At 28.4% G+C, this 18,986-nt stretch overlaps 4 protein-coding genes across 5 annotated transcripts; 2 read left to right on the forward strand and 2 right to left on the reverse strand.

The window, feature by feature from the left end:
• Positions 1 to 1,000: 1,000 nt before the first annotated feature.
• LOC122519091 (nucleoside diphosphate kinase 7) lies at positions 1,001 to 3,392 on the reverse strand. Its single transcript, XM_043638286.1, has 10 exons — positions 3,137 to 3,392; positions 2,913 to 3,068; positions 2,662 to 2,828; positions 2,421 to 2,579; positions 2,139 to 2,346; positions 1,946 to 2,066; positions 1,741 to 1,865; positions 1,537 to 1,650; positions 1,237 to 1,344; positions 1,001 to 1,162 (listed from the first exon to the last, which is right to left on the reverse strand). The coding sequence occupies exons 2-10, from the start codon at positions 3,027 to 3,029 to the stop codon at positions 1,127 to 1,129; spliced, it is 1,155 nt and encodes a 384-aa protein (XP_043494221.1). The 5' UTR covers positions 3,030 to 3,068; positions 3,137 to 3,392; the 3' UTR covers positions 1,001 to 1,126.
• Positions 3,393 to 3,450: 58 nt separating this feature from the next.
• Positions 3,451 to 9,777, forward strand: LOC122519089 (eIF-2-alpha kinase GCN2). Of its 2 annotated transcripts, none has more exons than XM_043638282.1 (13): positions 3,451 to 3,524; positions 3,960 to 4,129; positions 4,209 to 4,470; positions 4,549 to 5,091; positions 5,200 to 5,574; positions 5,659 to 6,201; positions 6,329 to 6,486; positions 6,551 to 6,984; positions 7,070 to 7,346; positions 7,434 to 7,953; positions 8,013 to 8,495; positions 8,569 to 9,461; positions 9,608 to 9,777. In XM_043638282.1, exons 2-13 carry the CDS (start codon positions 4,059 to 4,061, stop codon positions 9,732 to 9,734), a joined length of 4,686 nt encoding a protein of 1,561 aa, XP_043494217.1. In that variant the 5' UTR covers positions 3,451 to 3,524; positions 3,960 to 4,058; the 3' UTR covers positions 9,735 to 9,777. The 2 variants fall into 2 exon arrangements, with proteins under 2 accessions (XP_043494217.1, XP_043494216.1); XM_043638281.1 differs by having other exon boundaries at positions 3,457 to 3,850.
• Positions 9,778 to 9,900: 123 nt separating this feature from the next.
• On the reverse strand, positions 9,901 to 12,743 carry LOC122519093 (G patch domain-containing protein 4-like). Its single transcript, XM_043638287.1, has 4 exons — positions 12,531 to 12,743; positions 12,231 to 12,353; positions 11,968 to 12,151; positions 9,901 to 11,879 (listed from the first exon to the last, which is right to left on the reverse strand). Exons 1-4 carry the CDS (start codon positions 12,601 to 12,603, stop codon positions 10,097 to 10,099), a joined length of 2,163 nt encoding a protein of 720 aa, XP_043494222.1. The 5' UTR covers positions 12,604 to 12,743; the 3' UTR covers positions 9,901 to 10,096.
• A 434-nt stretch (positions 12,744 to 13,177) lies between these two features.
• Positions 13,178 to 14,666, forward strand: LOC122519726 (proteasome inhibitor PI31 subunit). The gene is made up of 5 exons (XM_043639392.1): positions 13,178 to 13,475; positions 13,689 to 13,838; positions 13,914 to 14,164; positions 14,256 to 14,411; positions 14,497 to 14,666. Exons 1-5 carry the CDS (start codon positions 13,326 to 13,328, stop codon positions 14,624 to 14,626), a joined length of 837 nt encoding a protein of 278 aa, XP_043495327.1. The 5' UTR covers positions 13,178 to 13,325; the 3' UTR covers positions 14,627 to 14,666.
• Positions 14,667 to 18,986: the final 4,320 nt, after the last annotated feature.

Consider the following 18,986-nt stretch of genomic DNA (forward strand, 5'->3'; position numbering starts at 1 on the left):
AGTTATTTAACTTTTTTTTCTTTTTCTTTTCTCTTTCTTTTTTTTTTTATTCGCGAATAAGTCGTGCCGATCACGTTCGAGTTTTCTTGTATGTCTGCACAACGCGATGTCGTGCAGGCTACTGAGCTCTCCGATTGCGTTATAGCAACACCAGCTTGAAAACGCGTATTCTAATAAAGCAAAGCTAGTATTATAGTTACCTAAGTTTTCCTACACGATCATAGTTTATGTATTATCAGTATAATACATTACAATTTATTGAACACAAGACAAATTATTTTTTGGTAATAAATACAATTTCATTATTTTTACCTTTTTGTTTTGTTTTTCTTTTTGTATTATTATTTGTATCATTCACTTTAATTAAATTTTGGTGAATTTTATTATCAAAAAGTATTTCATCGATACTTCATTTATTCATATTTAAAAGAAATTTCTTTAATAATGAATGAATACAAAATGAAAATAATTGTTATAACTGTTAAATAATAAATGATAGAACATAGTATATTAATTTATTAGTTTTTTCTACTTTTCTAGTATTATATCAAACAATGAATCTATTATCTATTTAAATGAGCCAAAATTGATATGATTAGTAAAACGCAATAAAAATGTGTCCTGCGTTTCTTTTTATCAAAAGAAAAAAATAAATTTAATATTGAAATAAATTATTAATCGAAATGATTTATCGAGATAAATTTCTTTCTTTAGTATTTCATTTAATCTATTTATATAAACTCTGTTTTACTTAAATATTATAAACCTCTTATATATATAGTAATAATAGATTGCCACATAAATCAGAATAATAGCCGTTTCAAGAGAAACGGGAAAAGTAAACTTTTTAATTTAAAACTATCGAGTTGAGATTTCTACGGCATTGACGTTCCGCACGATAAAAGATAAATGTTACGAAAGTTTTGTTTTAAAGACTTAAATTATCCCTCTGGCGTATACCGCGCAACGTTTTATACGTTTCCATTAAGTAAAACGAAAATGTTAGCATTTGAAGTTTTATTATAAATAAAAGGAATTAAAATAAAGTTCATCTTTATCTAAAAATCCTTCCTTGATAAAAAAAAAAGAAAAAGTAATGGTTGCTTGACAGCAATAATTATAATGTTCACATTTCATCAAGTATCTTGAAAAAATATTCAACCTAAAGAAAATTTACAAATGTTATTTGAAAATAGATAGATTCATCATATTAAATAATTCATATAATTGATTTACCTCTAATGGTCCATCCTCTAATAAATCCGAACAATGAACAGCATTTTGTACTTTCGTCTTTCCATATTTTGCTCTTAAAGTATTTGGTCTTATTTGACGAGCAATATCCTACAAAACATTTAAATAAGACATTCAACAACATATGTTCGAAAATATGAAATAATTGGCTAGCTTAGAAAACTTTTATCTTTGAAAATAAATACTAGAATAGAATTTATAGCATAAATCCTTCTATAAATGTGTAAAAAGAAAATGCTTTCAATGTAAATATTATTGGAAGAATTAAATTAAAATATTTACCGGATCCATTGGACCGCAAAACTTTCTAAAGTCTGTATGTACATCGCAATCTGTATCCTTATGAGTTATCTCCATAACGACGCAAGGTCCAGACTGTAACTCACTTACCATAGACTATTTTAGAAATATTAGTATTAGATTAATAATTCTGTTTTATGTCATGCTTTGACATTCTTATTAAAAATTAGTCTATTAAAAACTTACTCCATATTCTGTGAGTACTCCTTTATAAACTTCTAAAAATTCTTCTGCATTAACTGAATCCACATGAAATTGTTGAATTGCAGAAATTGTATAACCAGCTTTCTGGATATCTTCAACAATGTGACCTATGCATATTTATGCAATACGATTTAAATAACTACTATATAATTCAATGATTACTTAAGAGAAAAATTATATTAATTACCTATAAGTTTTTGTTGTACTGCATGAGGTTTAATAATGCAGCATGTACAATTGGTTAACGTTGCAGTATTACCGGGTCCTTTCTTCCCGCTTTTTTGATCTGGAAAGAAAAAAGATAATTCCTGAAACAAATAAGCTAAATTAAATTAAAGTTGAAATCTGTAATGCTTATCATATTTTTAAAAAAAATTTACATGCTCCGCTGCTTCTGGATTCTCAGAACCATGAAAACCATTATGAATATTATCTTTCCCATAACATGCTCTTAAAGAAGATGGTGCTGTTTTACGAGCTTCATCGCTATCTTCTGGACCTATGACTTTTAGCCATTGCGCAATAGCATCATCTCCTAAAAGTTCTAGCGCTACGACAGGTTCAGATGTAAGGAAATTTATAATATATCTGTACGAGGAAAAATATATGTATATACACAAAGAACTCACATATAGTATACCTAAAAGATATTTATCACTTACGGTAATTGAGCTGATTCTTTCCCTTTCCAAAATTCTGTCACTTGTTCTTTGGAAAGTTTTATCATCTTAATATTTGCGACATGAAAATTATGAGTCATTATTCGTTTTAATATTTCCCCCATTTTATCTATTACATCTGGTTTTATCATTGCAAAAGTCCTGAAATGTAAAATAATAATTAATAATTATAAATATCTAAATCTTAAGTAAATATTATCGTCAATAAAATAATGACTCTTACTTTTGTGTTAACGTTTGCAATTTAGTCTTCGTACCCTGATCAGCGAAGTCAGTAATTTTTATGTTTCTTGAATATATTGTTACAATTGCTCCAACATAAAAATCTTTTGCTTGAATGCCATCGCATTTAGTTCTTCTTAAAAAGGTTTTTTTTGTTTTCAAATCAAACTGCAATATCAAAAAACACAAACATTAAAAATAAAATATTTATATAATACAAAATTAAAAGAGAATATAATTTTTAATCCATACCAATTCAACAGTATTGTCTGCTAGATAATAATATAGATAAAATTTTTTCAATATACAAGCAACCTTGTCGTACCATTCTGCTTCAAAGATATAACGTTCTGTATAGTCCATAGACATTGTTATAAAATTATAACCACTAACACAAGAGCTATTTACCTTAAATTTAAAATTATTTATATTAATTGTCTATAAAAATATTTAATATCAAACATAAATATACATACTTTTAACTATATAATTGTAGACGACGTAACGTTTAACAGTTTCTATGGTAATAAGCATTGCATAGGTTAGAACAAAAACATTATGCAAACAAGTTATAAACAATATGACAATTTATAAACATTATATCCACGATAACAAGTATTGTTAATAAATTTTCTATTACGCGTAGGATACGTATAAAGAATATAAGTATACACGAATTTAAACACAGCCAAAAAAAATATGAATTCGTGGTACACTAGCGTAGCGACTCTGTCGGTAATAATGGACACTAACGAGAATCAGTTTTTTTCATGCACGTAAATATGTTGACGGCGCGAATACTACGGAAATTTTAGAGAAGTGCCGAAAGATGCGGGATTCCACGTTCGTCCTTTCGTCTATAAGGTTTCAATTAAATAGATAAAGTGCACGTTCAAAAATATCATTTAACAATAATTATACATATAAGTAATATTTTAAGAAAACTGCCGGGAGTATTCTCACTGTAAAATAAATGTTAGTATGCTGGAAATATTGGATTTTAAGGTTAAAATTTCAATAAATAATCCACCAGCGATGTCCTATAAGAAACTATTAAACTAAAGTGAATAATATTGTGCTCATATTTTTAACCGGCAAGAGTGTTTAAGATGTATAAATAATATTTAGTCAAAATGTCTAACATTGAATCATGCAAAGATCGTCAGGATAACGAATTGGAAGTTTTGAAAGTATACCTTTTTTTTTATCGTTGCCTGTTTATTATCAGTGTTTACATTTTTTATATATATATATATATATAACAATAATAATAATAATTAATAAATCGAATATTCGCAGTCTATATTTGGTGATGAATTGCGCGATTTGAGAAAAAATAAGACTAAAAGGAAATGGCAACCATTAGATATTTCAATAACATTAACACCACAGAAAGGAATGTCTGGACCAGCCGAAATTTATGCGCAAATAGATCTACATATAACATGCGGAGAAAAGTATCCTGACGTGTAAGTATGAGCTACCCCTTCCCCCACTCCCTGCTTTTTTATTTCTGCTGATGTATTCAATTATTATTGATTTTTTTAGTGTACCCACCATGGAATTAAAAAATAGCCAAGGTTTGTCAAATCAGCAAGTAGAAGTTTTATACACCGAACTTACACGTTTAGCTTATCAATTAAGTGGCGAAGTTATGATATTTGAACTTGCTCAACACGTTCAAAAATATTTACATGAACACAATAAACCAAGTTATAGCAGCTTCTACGAAGAAATGATATCTAGACATCAAGAAAAGAAACAGTATGAGATGCAAGAGAAACAGCTTAAAGAAAACAAGGAGAGACAGGTTGTTATTATTATATTTTATATAATACGTATACAATATTATTAGTTTAACTATTATAATCTAACATTGTTCGATAAGGTATTACAAGATGAGATTCAAAAGCGACAAGACGCATTGAAAGCTGAAATGCGTAATTTTGCTCGAAAATACTTTGGATCAGATGTAGCTTCTCAAACTTTACCATCATCTCCGCAAGAAAGAGTAAGGACATATTCTAGACGTAGATATACTAGTACATCCGAAAGTTCTGAAGGTTCTCTATGTGAACATAGAGGCACAAAGTTACTCCATTTTGATAATAGTAAAGGAGAAAGACAAATACATAGAGGAAAGTGTTTAGGTCATAACAATAAAGGTTCTATCGTATATGCTGGTTTGGACATGACATCGGGTGAATTAGTAGTGGTTACAGAATGGACATTAAAATATGGTACACATAAAGAGAAACAAGAAAAGCGTGATATTGCAGATTTACAGTGTGCTATGAAACAAATCAGTAGTCTTGAGCAAGAACTCAATCATTTACACAAATTGCATCATCCAAATTTAGTGCATTATTTAAATATGAAATATGTGCAAGATAACAATAATATAGTAATATACATACTTCAAGAATTTGTGGTACGTATTTGTACATTTATATATTGAGAATTTATATATAATGTATTATTACTATTCAACAATTAATGATATATTTTTTAATAAAATATCTATACTTTATAAAAATAGGTTGGTACCTCATGTGCATTTTTTCTTATGGAAAACATTTCGATTGATATAGACATACTCAGGCATTTGGCTTCTGGCATTCTCTCAGCATTGCAGTACCTTCATGAGAATAATGTTGTACATAGGGATTTGCGCGATACAAGTGTTTTTATAGATCATATCGGTGGAATAAAACTAGCTGATTATTCATTAGATAAAAGATTAGCAGATATATATCGCACTAGTTCCTTAGCCAAAGTAGAACATGATATTCCAACGATTCAAGGCAGAGGTGGTAAAAAAACAGATATTTATCGATTTGGTATATTGATGCTCTCTTTACTTAAAGGAACTATAGTATCAGGAAATGATATCGATTTAACAATAATATTACAGGTATTTTATAATGAATATATATATGTATCTATTATATTGAAATATTTTTATTCTTAATAATATAGTTTTTTCTCTATTTTGCAGCCCCACTTAAAAGACTTCATTTCAAAATGTCTTGTTAATGATGAAAGATTGCGTTGGTCTGCGGAACAATTGTTACAACATAGTTTCATTAAAACACCTCTCGATCATAGTTTGTCTCGTCTCAAATTGAAAACTAATAATGAACAAAAAAATGATGAACCTGAGAAGCCAGATTCTGACATTGAACTTCATCTGCCAACATTGGGTGGACAATCACGCATACGAAATGAATTTGAGATATTAAAATGGCTGGGAAAGGGAGCATATGGAGATGTTTTGAAAGTTAAAAACAAATTAGATAGAGGTGTATATGCTATCAAACGAATTGAATTAAATCCAAAAAAACGTCTGTTAAATCGAAAGATTACACGTGAAGTTAAATTACTTTCACGTGTGAATCATGAAAATGTCGTTCGTTATTATAACTCATGGATTGAAAGTGCTACCATAGATGATTCGTTGCAAGATAATGAATCAATATTACAATTGACTACTTCTTCCATAAATATAAACAGCGATCAGACGAAATTAGATACAGTTAATGTAAATATATTATTAATGATGACGTCAATAAAATTGAATCAAATAATATGTAGCAATTGTTCTATAATATGTTTATACCGTTGTATACTTTTCTTATATTGTAAAAATGTCTGACGTAAACTTTTAGCATCTGGGAAGTGACGAAAAGCTTGCACCACCTATAAACGATGTTGAATGGAGTGTATCATATGAATCTGTAGCAAGTGCAGCTAATACAGCTGATAGTGAAAGCAACAATTCAGATGCGTCCTCTGAATCCGATAGTGATGATGATAGCTCATTTGTGTAAGTAATACTTTGTAATAAGATAATTTTAAAAATGTTTTAACTTATAATAAATACATTTTAGAGTGACAACATTCCGTCGAATAGATTCTTCAGATAGTATAGAATTTAAAGAAGACATTTCTCAAGCCAGTCCTGATAATGCTAATGATCATGAAAAATCTAATGTCAATACCCTTAATTCTTCTGGAGGAAAAGAAATACAATTTATGTATATACAAATGGAATTTTGCGAGAAAAGCACTTTGAGAACTGCAATTGATAATGGTTTATATGAAGATGAAGAACGAGTGTGGAGATTGTTCAGAGAAATTGTTGAAGGTCTTGCGCATATACATCAGCAGGGTATGATACACAGAGATTTAAAACCTGTTAATATTTTTTTGGATAGTAATGACCATGTTAAAATTGGGGATTTTGGTCTTGCTACAAGTAATATATTATCATCATTAGCGCAGACTGTAGATAATGACAAAGAAACTGATAAGTTAGACAAAGGTATGATTTTTAATATTTTCTCTACATTTGGTATTATAATTATTTAATTATTAAAATGATGTGAGACATATTATTTTTTATTTAGATGCAAGTTATGATGTAGATGAATTAAGATCTTTAACAGGTGAGGTAGGTACAGCTTTATACGCGGCTCCAGAACTTTCTGCAAAAACTGCAAAGGCTATTTACAACCAAAAAGTAGATATTTATAGTTTGGGAATTATACTTTTTGAAATGTGTTATAAACCTCTTAGTACTGGAATGGAGAGAGTAAAAGTATTATTAAATTTGAGATCAAAAGATATTATTTTGCCTTCTGACATATCGGAATCCAATATGCCTCATCAAGTGCATATTTTTCGGTAATAATTTGCATAATATTTTATTTCTTATTACTATTAAATATTTGTAAAGATAGAATGTAAAAATTCTTGCTTTATTACTTATAGTTGGTTATTGAATCATGATCCTAGTCAACGACCGACAGCACAAGAATTACTTTCATCTGAATATTTACCTCCTCCACAATTAGAAGAAACTGAACTTCAAGAAATGGTGCGACATACCTTATCTAATACTCAAAGCAAAGCATACAAGTATTTAGTTGCTTCTTGTTTTATGCAAGAGGTAACAGCAGCAGAAGACATCACATACGATATGAATTTGACTGCTAGGGAAATTGCTAATCTTATTTCATCAAAAAGACTGTATTTACAAGAGAATGTTAAAGCTAAAGTTATTGAAATATTTCAAAAACATGGTGGTATATGTTTAAACACTCCGCTCTTAATGCCGAAGTCCAGTCAGCATAATAATTTTACTGATGCGTGCGTACAACTTATGACGCGAACTGGAAGTATTGTTTCCATTCCACATGACCTAAGAGTACCATTTGCCAGATATGTTGTATGGAATAAAATTCCTTATGTTCGGAGATATACAATAGAACGTGTTTTTCGAGAAAAAAAGGTAAATATGCGCAATACACATTACGGAATTATAAAATTTCAATGATTGTTACATTATAGGTTCGTGGATTCCATCCGAGAGAATTGTATGAATGTGCTTTTGATATAATAAGTCCTATGGCAAGTAATTTAATGGCGGAAGCTGAATTAATTTTTATAGCTTGGGAGATTTTTAATGAAATTCCACATTTAAGAGAACGTAATTTTACAATACGTTTAAACCATACATTATTATTACAAGCTGTATTAATGTATTGCGGAATAGAACATGAAAAATATCAAGATATTTATTCAATATTATGTGATGCCCGTGATGGAAAATGTACAAAGTTTCAAGTACAAACACATTTAATTAGTTTATGCCTTACCGACCAAGCAATGGAAACACTCTTTAATTTATTTGAAACAGAAAATTCTATTGCCAAGATTAGAGGTATTTTAAAAACAATAACAAAAAGAAAAGGTGACGCTGCAGCTTTAGCAAAGGAAGCTTTACATGACATAGAAGTAGTTATCGCCAATATAGAAGCTTTAGGTGTTAAGGTAATAAATGGACTTAGAAGAAAATATAATAAGAATGTTAATTTTTAAGTAAATCTTATGTCGAATATTTCAGTGGCCAGTTATGATTGTTCCGTTATTGGTTTATAAAATTCAGCAATATAGCGGTGTCATATATCAAATTACATGTGAATTGAAACACAGACGAAAAGGTGGACAAGACGTTATTGCTGCTGGTGGTCGTTACGATAAGATGTTAATGTCATTTAGACAAATATTAGAACGTACAGAAATGACTAACAAAGAAACTAAACAGTATGGTGTTGGAATCAGTATATCACTGGACAAGTTAGTTTGTGCAGTTGAAGAAATGTCTGAAAGTATTTGCAGAGAAAATAAATTTGGTATTGATGTAGCTGTTTATTGTGACGGATCTCCGAGAAGAGAAAAAGAAATGGTTGATGTACTTCGTGAACTATGGTCGATAGGAATAAGAACTACTATATTAGATACAAATACTGTAGAAGAAGTATTAGAATATTGTCAAGAACATTCTATATCGCAAATAATATTATTAAAGAACAATGAAAAAAGTTATTTAAGAGTACAAACATGGGAAAAAGATAGATTTCAAGAAAGAAAAATTGGAATTCAAGAAATTGCTGATTTTCTTCAACGACAGACTGAAAATCCTTTACCAATTTTAAATAGATCTGAAAGTAAAGCTAGTGCAACTGATGTTACTACTTCATCAAATAATCCAACGAATGCTAATATAAACTTTATCATATCAGAGAGAGATAAACTTTCTGGCAATGCAAAGCGTATTTTTAAAAATACTATACTCGCTCAAATGTCATTCTATTTACAAAGAATATCTCATAAAGTTCCTATTGAAATTTTTGCAGTCTCCTTAGATATGACAGTAATACGAACGATAACCAGTTTTCTGGAAATAGACGAAGAGGAACAAGACTTTCAGAAAAGCATTCAAATCGTTATCGATAAGTAAGTTATTACAGTCAGTCCAATGGTCTAATTTTTTCACGAATCCTACATTCGTATATCATAATTTTTAATTGACAATTAGCATACCCAATATATATCTCATTAGAATACTTATATTATTTTATATTTTACTGCTTTATTTTCAGGCACCCTAGACATAAGAAATATATCCAATTAATTTGTGAAGAAATGAGAGAAATTCGCAAGGAAAAATTACGACCAGTTGTAATATTGTACAGTCTTCAAGAAAATGGTTATAAGACTCTGATATGAATATTTGTATATATATAAACATAAACTTTGTAAAATATATATTTTCATAATATTATTCTAAAAAAAACACATGTATAATATTTACTTTTATCTAATATTATTATTTTCTTAGTTTTATGGAAATGTTTTCTATAAAATTCTAAAAAATAATGATAGAAAAAAATAGTGAATTATAAAAAGAAATTTTAATAATATACAAAAAACCATTAACACATCAAATTTTTCGGAGTTCGAAGACTTAGTGTGATCACGGAAGTATATTTATTATACATTTTAAAAACGGAATATACACTTAGCAATACAAATAAATAATATCGTCGCTATAACTATCTAGTAACACAAACAATCTATATAATCATAAATTATTGAATTAGATCCGCACCGTAATCTTTTATTTTTTTCCAATTAGAACCTGGAAAATCTTTTATGTCATTTAAATTATATTGCAATATTATCTTTTTATACTTTTTTGAACTTTCTATGAAAAATCTATTTTTTATATTTTCTTCGTGTTTTATTTTCGGAAGTTTCCTATATTGTAATTGCATTTCTGAATTGCTTACATTGATTGTTCCATCATCTCTCTCTTCTTTTGTATCATTCAAAGTATTAATTTCTTCGCCGTTTATATCATATTTGCTTTCTGCTTTTACTTTTACTTCTTCATTTATTCTTGGATTATCAATATTTTGTTCCAATTTACATTCTAGATCAATTACATTTATATGCTTTTTATCATTCTTTCGCTGATGTTTTAGTTTTTTTTTGAGCTCATCTTCAACTACGTTGTTTTCTTCAACAACTAAAATTTCTTTGATTTCATCCAATGGTACATTCGTTATATCTTCTTCGTTTCTATGTGTCTCCTTTGATTCTTTTTTATGACTTGTCTTTTTTATAACTTTCTCATAAATAATACCATCATCTATTACTATATGTTTATTTTTCTTTTTGACTTTTTCTTTTTTCTTTGAACTATTTATATTTTCTGATATGTGACTAATGGTTTCGTCGGTCTCTGTTTCGTGTTTTTTATTCTTACTCTTTTTCTTCTTTTTTTTTATCTCTATATTTTTTTCTTCATATGCATTTTCTTCACTAATTAGACTCGGATCTACATTGTTATCCAAGTTTTCAACTTTTCTATCACTGTTTGTACCTGCTTCTTCTGATGTTTCCTCTATCGTTTCAAGATTAGACATTCTTTGTTGTTTTATTAGTTTTTTATTCTTTTTACTTTTACTTTCATTAACTTTATTATCTTTTAATTCTTCGGACATTAAATTAATGTCCAATGCTTCATTAATGATACCAATTTTATTCGAAACATCAGTATTAACTAATTGTTTTTGTTTCTTTTTACGTTTTTTGGAATCAACTTCAAATTTATCCAGCGTACCGGTATGTTTCTTCTTCTTATTAAAATCTGTACTATATTCTACGTGATCATTAAATGTTACCCGTTTTCTTTCTTTAATTTCATCAGTTAAATCTAATGCATCATTCGTAAGACCAAGATTTGTTCTTGAAACTTCAAATTTGTTTGTAACATGACTTTCATTATTGTCTGTATCTAAATCGAGGGCCATATTTATAAAACCTTCCTTACAATTCTGATCATTATCATCAATTTTTATCTTTTTTGCACAATTTTGTTCATAATCTAAATTTTGTGTATCATTTTCAATTGATGTATCCCCTTTCCTCTTGTTCAAGCATTTTGTATTTTCTTGTAATACGGTATCATTACTATTATGTAAATCTAAAGCAGGATTATCAAAGATATAATTGCATTCAAGCTTTGACTTATTACTTTTTTTCTTGTTAGGACTTTTGGATAAAAATCCGAAACCTCTGTATTGTTCAACTTCATCATCAGACCCATTCACAGAATTCGTATTACTATTATCTTTATCTTTAAGAAACTGTGAAGTTTTCTTTTTAAAATAATCAGTAATACTACCCTTGTTTATAGTAATTGTACTTCCTGGAATATTTTCAACATCGTGTCCAGTATTTGTATTTTTGTCCTGCGGTTCTTCAATTTGATTTTCCTTATTTAAAATATCTCTACCTCCAAGTATATCAGCTAAATCCTTTGCGCTGTACTTCTTTACATCTTTACCACGTGTAAATTTCTGATAGCTGTGAAGTGAAATATTCATCGATTAGAACTAAATGTATCTAATATTTTCATTTGACAATAATAATAATAATAATATAATATACATACTGTACTCTTGCACGACTTTGTTTAGATTTCAATTCTAAGGATTGAGTAGTGATTCCAGAATTTTCTGCATTTATTTTCCTTATCGTATTAGAGTCAGCATTTTCATTTAGAGAACTCAAAAAATCATCAAATGCTTTTTGATGTTCCGTCCATGCCTTGTCTTCTTCATTTTTAAAACCAATGCCTTTTAAAAGATAAGAACTTAGTTAGATTTATACAATAAGTACATTTTTAATGCAATGTACGTATAAGATTGTACATACCAACTGTATCATTTTTGACTTTAACTCTTACATGATCTGTTGCACCTTGCTCATTAATACCAAGACCCTTGCCGCTTGTCCAGCCCATTTTTTCTAACATTCTTTGTCCAAATTTATTAGTATCTAAAATGTAATATATTTATATTGAAGTGTATTAAATTATATTTAATATATAATATTTTTAATAATATTAATAAATTTAATTATTCTTTAATTAAAAATAAATTATAAAAAGACTTATCATAACAGCACATTATTATTCTTATAAAATCTTATTGTTATTTGTTTTATTTTTCATACCATTACTCCAATCTTTCCCACGTGGATTTAACGTCCACTTTTGTTTCCTTCGAGCTTCTGCGAGCATAGACATATTTTATTTGATAAAAATATTCTTTGTAAAGAAATTATAAAATAATAATATCTTATATCTTAAAAGTGTGTTTTAAATTGTGGTTATGCTAGACATGTGCCATTAGTCTGCGTCGACAAAACAGATTACGTTGTGCATAGGTCGTTACATCATCAGTTCTGTAGAGCATTAAAAAGTTGACATAGAACCTTAACAGCTGAAAAAATAAATAAGTGCATTTAATTGCTAGCTATTTGTTAATTTAAAATCCATAATTGCTAACTTTATTAATTAATTATTTAATTAGTTATTAATAATTGAAAATACAAAAACTTTTTTCTTATTTCTAAGTAAAGTAATGAAGTTTTCTATTATTTTTTTGTTTTCAAACAATTGCTTACTTTTTGTTTGTCTAGCTCCTTAATTCTACTTTATTAAACATTTTTTATTTATCGTTAATTAGTTGAAAATAATTATTACATTTTGAATAATTATGAAATGGCGCGTCATGAGTGGGAGATATGTTATATGCATGCGCAACCTCAAATTTAAGGTGCAAGCGCACTTTGAAAAAAAATAAAAATAAAGTTGGTATACCTACAGTAGATATATTTAAAGTTGATAAGACAAGACAACGTCTGTCAGGTCACCTAGTGTTATCATAAATCTAACAAGTGCCGTTCTCAGTAAGATTTTTATGCACTGAAACTGTAAAAAGATAATTGTCATTGCATTGTTTGACAATGGCCGGCAATATAAAGGTCGAATATGGTTTCGAATTATTACAAAAAACTGTTGACAATGATATTCGTAAAAAGGAAGATGTTATTATATTATTGGTGCATTGGTATCTCGTAAAGTGTGGTTTTAAATGTCTAGGATGCGGAATTTCTGTAAGTATTTTAAGTATTAGTATACTTTTTATTATTCTTATAGGATACAAATATTTTTCCTGGACAAACTATTGCGTGTCATTTTTTATCATTGCATAATATTGCATTATGACTTAACCTTTAATCTGCTTGCATTATAAGTTCTACCAAATACCTATGATTATGCACCGTTCCAAGAAATTATTATAATATTTATTTTATTTAATATTTCAGAGAATATTTGATCCATCCGAGAGAGGCACGGAATTACTTCCAGAGGAATGGAACAAAGGTCCTAATTATAGGCTGCGTTATTTAAAAGATGGAAAATTGTTTCTTTTCCATGGAATACAATCCGATGAAGATATGCTTATGAATTTATTGGTAACATAAGAATATATTTTAAGTCTTTTATGTGTTTTATCGTACAGACGTTATTTTAATAGGATACTTTTTCAGAGAACAGAAGATGAAATAATAACAAATGTAGATTTTCCTTTATTACAAACCGTTAACGAGCTTCATGGTCCATTAGAAGTTATGATACCATCGTATTCAACAGTTTTATTTAAATTACATAAAGAACTTATAGAACCTTTAAATCCTAGTAATTGTAAAGATCAATTTACACAAACATCAAATTTTCCTAATGAACGAGAACCTAGAGAGGCTCATTTTGATCCACCTCCAAGGAATCCTTCGCGACATTGGTAATATTTATATTGATTGATATTGGTCTGTCTATATATTCTTAGTAATTTTTTTAAATTACCTTATGAATTTTTCATGCTTTTATTAAAGGATACCTGAAGAAGATCCAAGAAGAGTAGGTGGAGCAGATTTAGATCCGTTTGGAAGAGGTAGGGGTGGTGGTGGAGGAATGCTTTTCGAACCATTCAGGTGGGGTATGGATCCGAGAGGAATCGGTGGCTTAGGAGTACCTGGAAGATTACCGCAGTACGTTTAAAAAATATCATTTGAAATTGTGCATTGTTTTTAGTTTCGCACTAATAATTGTATAACTATAAAAATATTTCTTTAGCGGAGCAGTGCCACCTGGAGCAAGGTTTGATCCTTTTGGACCTCCTGATGTAAATCCAATGCCACGTAGATCACAAAATCCTGACAACGACGAATTTCCTCCACCAGGATATAATGATATGTTCATGTAAAAAAAGAAAGCTAAGTAAAAAGAATATGTTCATTAAAAAATTTCATTGATGTTTTTCTCATTCGTTAGTTCTTACACTTTTTTTGTTTAATAATTGATAATTCTTTTTATAATGATATTGTTTTAAAAAAGAAAATTTATTAAAACTGATACTGTCGACGTTTTGTATAATAATAATAATAATAATAATCATTTTTATAGCCATGAATCTTTGTAGTCTGTAAAAACATATTTTATTTTAGCATCTTTATCTAATTTTTGAAAATTATCGTAAAACATTTTTTTTCCTCACAAAAACGTCTTATCTGTTCTTTTTTTTTTATTTCATTACTGATGTTTACAATATAACAAAACGATTTCTTATTTAGTTTAATCAATGTCAATAATATGGTGACAGATAGTAAATTACATTAACAAATTAAATATATAATAATAATAATAATAATAATAATAATAATAATAATAATAATATTAATAATAATAATAATAATAATAATAATAATAATAATAATTATAATAATCTTGTTTAAATTGCGCTAACTCGTTAAATTTATTTATTTCTTACTTAATCGATTTGAAGGGCGTGACTGTCCCTTATTTCATATTACGTCTTGTTCAAAATAGAGGATATCTTTGTTACCTAAGTTTTTCCTGTTCTGGGTATTCACATTGGATGAAAATTTATTTTAAAATGAAGCATATTGACCATTACACAAACGTGATTTACGGTCACCATCATGAAATGGTAACTATAAAAAGATTTACAGATAAATTACATTACTAATATGTCTTTAATTGATTAAGACAAATGTTTAGAAGCGATTCGATTCATTTCTTCGAGTGCCGTGATTCTTAAATATACATATTTCTGTGAGTACTCTCATTAAATAGGATCATCATTCCCTATTTTTATTTCCTTACACACCTTCTATCTATCAGAAACTTTTGCACGAGTCAAAAATTATCAGCAGATTTAATTTAAGAAAGAAAAAAAAAAAGAAAAACCAAGCAGAAAGATAAGAAAAAAGAAAACAAAAGGGAAGAAATTAAGATTGGTATTATTTTTTTAAACACCTCTCTTGGTGTTTATAGAGATGAGAACAACTATTTTCTTTTTCTTTTTTCTTTTTATATTAAACTTAATTTAGATATATTTATAAATTCTTCTTTAAAATTCGATTTATTATCTCTTTGTTTCTCTCTCTCTCTCTCTCTCTCTTTTTCATTCTCTCTATCTATTTATATATATATATATATATAATCTATATATATACGTCCTCTTTATATAACTTTAATGCAATTATTTATGAAAAATGAGATCGCAATAAGTCCAATTGAATTTTCCTTCTACTTTGACTCTCTCCCGTACAAAAAAATAAAATAAAAACTGTATCACAGATAAAAATTTATAATGAATCATTTACCTTGTTACTTCATTGATGAAGTATGCCGCTTGAAGAAGTGAATCGATGTACGTATATATAATAAAACTAAAACCAAAAATACATAATACAAATTTGAGAGAGATGGTAACTTTTTCAAAGAAATATATCAGGTATACCTAATTATTTAAAAAATATGTATTATTAGTATTCTATTTTGTTTGCAAATAGCATGCTTAAAATAATGTCATTTTATTATGTTAATTACGGTAATTGAACTAAGGTAGCGATCAGAATAGTGGAATCAATTATGAATTAATTTCGGATTTAAAGGTTTGAAATATTAAGTTAATTTTACGAATATCCCTCGTTCCATCCTCTGGTAAAAAATATTGCAGTTATTTTCAATCTTACAAAACAGGAGGTGTACCAGATTAACATTTCATTTAAAGTCCGTGATCGTGGGTGAATGTGTACAGCACAATATTGTACATACATACATACTTACATACATACATACATGCATGCATACTTAGATGCAAAAAAACAATGACAAAACTTGTCTTTAGTTTATTAAAGATTATTAACAGGCAACTTTAGCAGTCGTTTTGTTAATGAAAAATTATAAAAACGGCCGATTGACAAAAATGTCAATAGTCGTTACGAACGTATTAGTAGTAGCTTATAAGCATGGAACGGACAATAAGGAACGCGAATAATAGGACGCGTTATTTTTATTTCAAAAATATGTGCACGTTCACGACTGATCGACGGACTATAATGAAACGATCTAATTTATTACATTCATTATTATTTTAGGAGTGAAATTTTTCTAATCTTTTGAACACAGTTTAGTGTGGCGTGTAGTGACATCGACAATTCTATCAAATATATACCGGAGAGAAGAATTAGAAAAATGTTATATACTTAAAAACGCATATTATGACACATCTAAAATTGTATATTATATTATTTTATAGAACGGAGGCTGCTGTAAAAGTATTGATAAAATTGTCGTTGTGCTACGATAAGTGATATACAGCTCTGGAGTTTATTAATTACTTCGCATTGGTTTCACAATATTTGCCGTTCAAGTTAACGCAGATTCCAAGTCCAATAAGAGTTAAGAACACCCACCAATTAGGCATTCCATTGGAAATGCAACGCAATCTTTCTCTTCTTGTTATTAATTACCGTAATTATATAATCTAGTGTTGTCAAGAACGGTCGAGATATCCTCTCTCTTACATTATATATTGTACAGATTAGGCATTTTCTCCACAATGGTGATGGGTACATTTAAGTACACGTACATGGGAACATTGCGTCTTTACAGCTTCTTCGCTAAATATATATTGCATGAATCGCGCTTTATGTTAGCTTCAAATATTTTACATTTTACAGCTATAAACATTTTCTTTATTTCTTATTTCTTCTTTTTTTTTTTTCTTTTTTTTTATTATTATTATTCCTCTTTTAATATCTCAAGATAAATGTAAGTATTCGTTACAAGAATAAAGTGTGATCGTTTTTTTAGAATTTACTCTGCAACAATTAAATTTTTGCTTTTCATGATCTTCTCGTGTGTAATTCAAATAAGATAGAAATAATTAAATATTGTTAGCTTAAGTACCACACCTTGTCGATATATGCCTTTATATATATGTTTCTTTTTAATAATAAATGATTATTTTTCATTATTAATATCGTAGAAGAGAAGACTCTCTTTAATTTATTTATTTTCTTTTTTTTAAACAAATCAATTCTGATTTATCTTGCGTTTGCAAAGTGCGATACTTTTAATTTTTCCCCCCCTCCCTAAACGTCGTCGACAACGAAAAAAATCTTTCACACAACGAAAAATTGTTTTTTGGTTTTTCTTTTTTCCTCATTATTAAAAAAAAGAAAGCAAAAGCAACAGTCAAATGATGGTTCTTTTTTTGTTGTTGTTGTTGTTTCATTTAAATATTAAACGGATATATACACGGGTGCTATTTTAATGCTTGGTGTGATTTATCTCGGAAAAAATCTTATGCGCCATTCGTATTGCACGTAAATTCCTCGGGAAAAGCTGCATCATTTATCACACAGCTTATTTATTAGTATAATTTCAACGCGAAAGGAACCATATTCATCATCATCATCATCATCATCATCATCATCATCATCATCTTCATCATCATCATCGTCATCATTATCAGAGATCGATCGGTTTAATAATAAACGATAAAGCATTCCAATTCAGTCGCACGCTGAAAAATATTATTTCGTCGATCGTATAACGTGATGTTGTTGTACTAATATGTAAGTCTGTGGATTGGCCTCCAGAACTCTCTAACAAAATAGATCGATAGATATTCCGAAGATATTGTATATATTGTAAAATCAAACGAAAGAAAATGAAAAAAAAAGAAAAGAAAAACTTAAAAAAAAATAAAAGAAAAATAAAAGATAAAATCTCAGACCATATATTTCATACAATAATACAATATAATTATTCAATTGCGATTAGAAATTTGACAAATAGTGCGTAAAAATGTATTATTATTTCGGCATTCGGTAATACTCGTTCTTTAATGTTAGAGGTACAGTTCTTACAATATAAACGCTTATTTTGTCCTATGGAATTCAATATGGGTTAAGTATCAAAAATAAATATACAACTTTCGTAAATGAAAAGTGCCACGATTTAAAGCACCTGAATTATTCTCTCTTTCTCTCACTCTCTCTCTTTTTTTTCTATTTCTCTCTCGATTGCTTATTTTAGACACGTGGGATGGTATAAACATCGCCATTGGCAATGACTCATGTTTGGTTGCATTTCCACTGGTAGGCCATTTGAAAGAGTCGGTACAATGTCATTTGTTATCAGGCGAGGAAACCCATACAATTAGGTATACCAATCAGTATGAATTATTTAAGTTCATTTGAAAAAGATCGTTTTTTTTTTCTTTACTTTACTTTACTTTACTTTTCTTC

Source organism: Polistes fuscatus, unplaced genomic scaffold, assembly GCF_010416935.1.
Source record: "Polistes fuscatus isolate 324 unplaced genomic scaffold, CU_Pfus_HIC Scaffold3, whole genome shotgun sequence".
Taxonomy (NCBI): Eukaryota; Metazoa; Arthropoda; class Insecta; order Hymenoptera; family Vespidae; genus Polistes; species Polistes fuscatus.

What these genes read in the sequence shown, in the direction of transcription:
- LOC122519089 (XM_043638281.1), top strand. Translation starts at nt 3,794, where the DNA reads ATGTCTAACATTGAATCATGCAAAGATCGTCAGGATAACGAATTGGAA. An exon ending in CATCAAGTGCATATTTTTCG is followed by an intron (nt 7,347 to 7,433) that starts GTAATAATTTGC and finishes TATTACTTATAG; the next exon opens with TTGGTTATTGAATCATGATC. An exon ending in GTGTTTTTCGAGAAAAAAAG is followed by an intron (nt 7,954 to 8,012) that starts GTAAATATGCGC and finishes GTTACATTATAG; the next exon opens with GTTCGTGGATTCCATCCGAG.
- LOC122519093 (XM_043638287.1), bottom strand. Translation starts at nt 12,603, where the DNA reads ATGTCTATGCTCGCAGAAGCTCGAAGGAAACAAAAGTGGACGTTAAAT. An exon ending in AGTCAAAAATGATACAGTTG is followed by an intron (nt 12,152 to 12,230) that starts GTATGTACAATC and finishes ATCTTTTAAAAG; the next exon opens with GCATTGGTTTTAAAAATGAA. An exon ending in CAAAGTCGTGCAAGAGTACA is followed by an intron (nt 11,880 to 11,967) that starts GTATGTATATTA and finishes TTCACTTCACAG; the next exon opens with CTATCAGAAATTTACACGTG.
- LOC122519091 (XM_043638286.1), bottom strand. Translation starts at nt 3,029, where the DNA reads ATGTCTATGGACTATACAGAACGTTATATCTTTGAAGCAGAATGGTAC. An exon ending in AAAGAATCAGCTCAATTACC is followed by an intron (nt 2,347 to 2,420) that starts GTAAGTGATAAA and finishes TTCCTCGTACAG; the next exon opens with ATATATTATAAATTTCCTTA. An exon ending in GAGTACTCACAGAATATGGA is followed by an intron (nt 1,651 to 1,740) that starts GTAAGTTTTTAA and finishes TTTCTAAAATAG; the next exon opens with TCTATGGTAAGTGAGTTACA.
- LOC122519726 (XM_043639392.1), top strand. Translation starts at nt 13,326, where the DNA reads ATGGCCGGCAATATAAAGGTCGAATATGGTTTCGAATTATTACAAAAA. An exon ending in GTCTAGGATGCGGAATTTCT is followed by an intron (nt 13,476 to 13,688) that starts GTAAGTATTTTA and finishes TTAATATTTCAG; the next exon opens with AGAATATTTGATCCATCCGA. An exon ending in GTACCTGGAAGATTACCGCA is followed by an intron (nt 14,412 to 14,496) that starts GTACGTTTAAAA and finishes ATATTTCTTTAG; the next exon opens with CGGAGCAGTGCCACCTGGAG.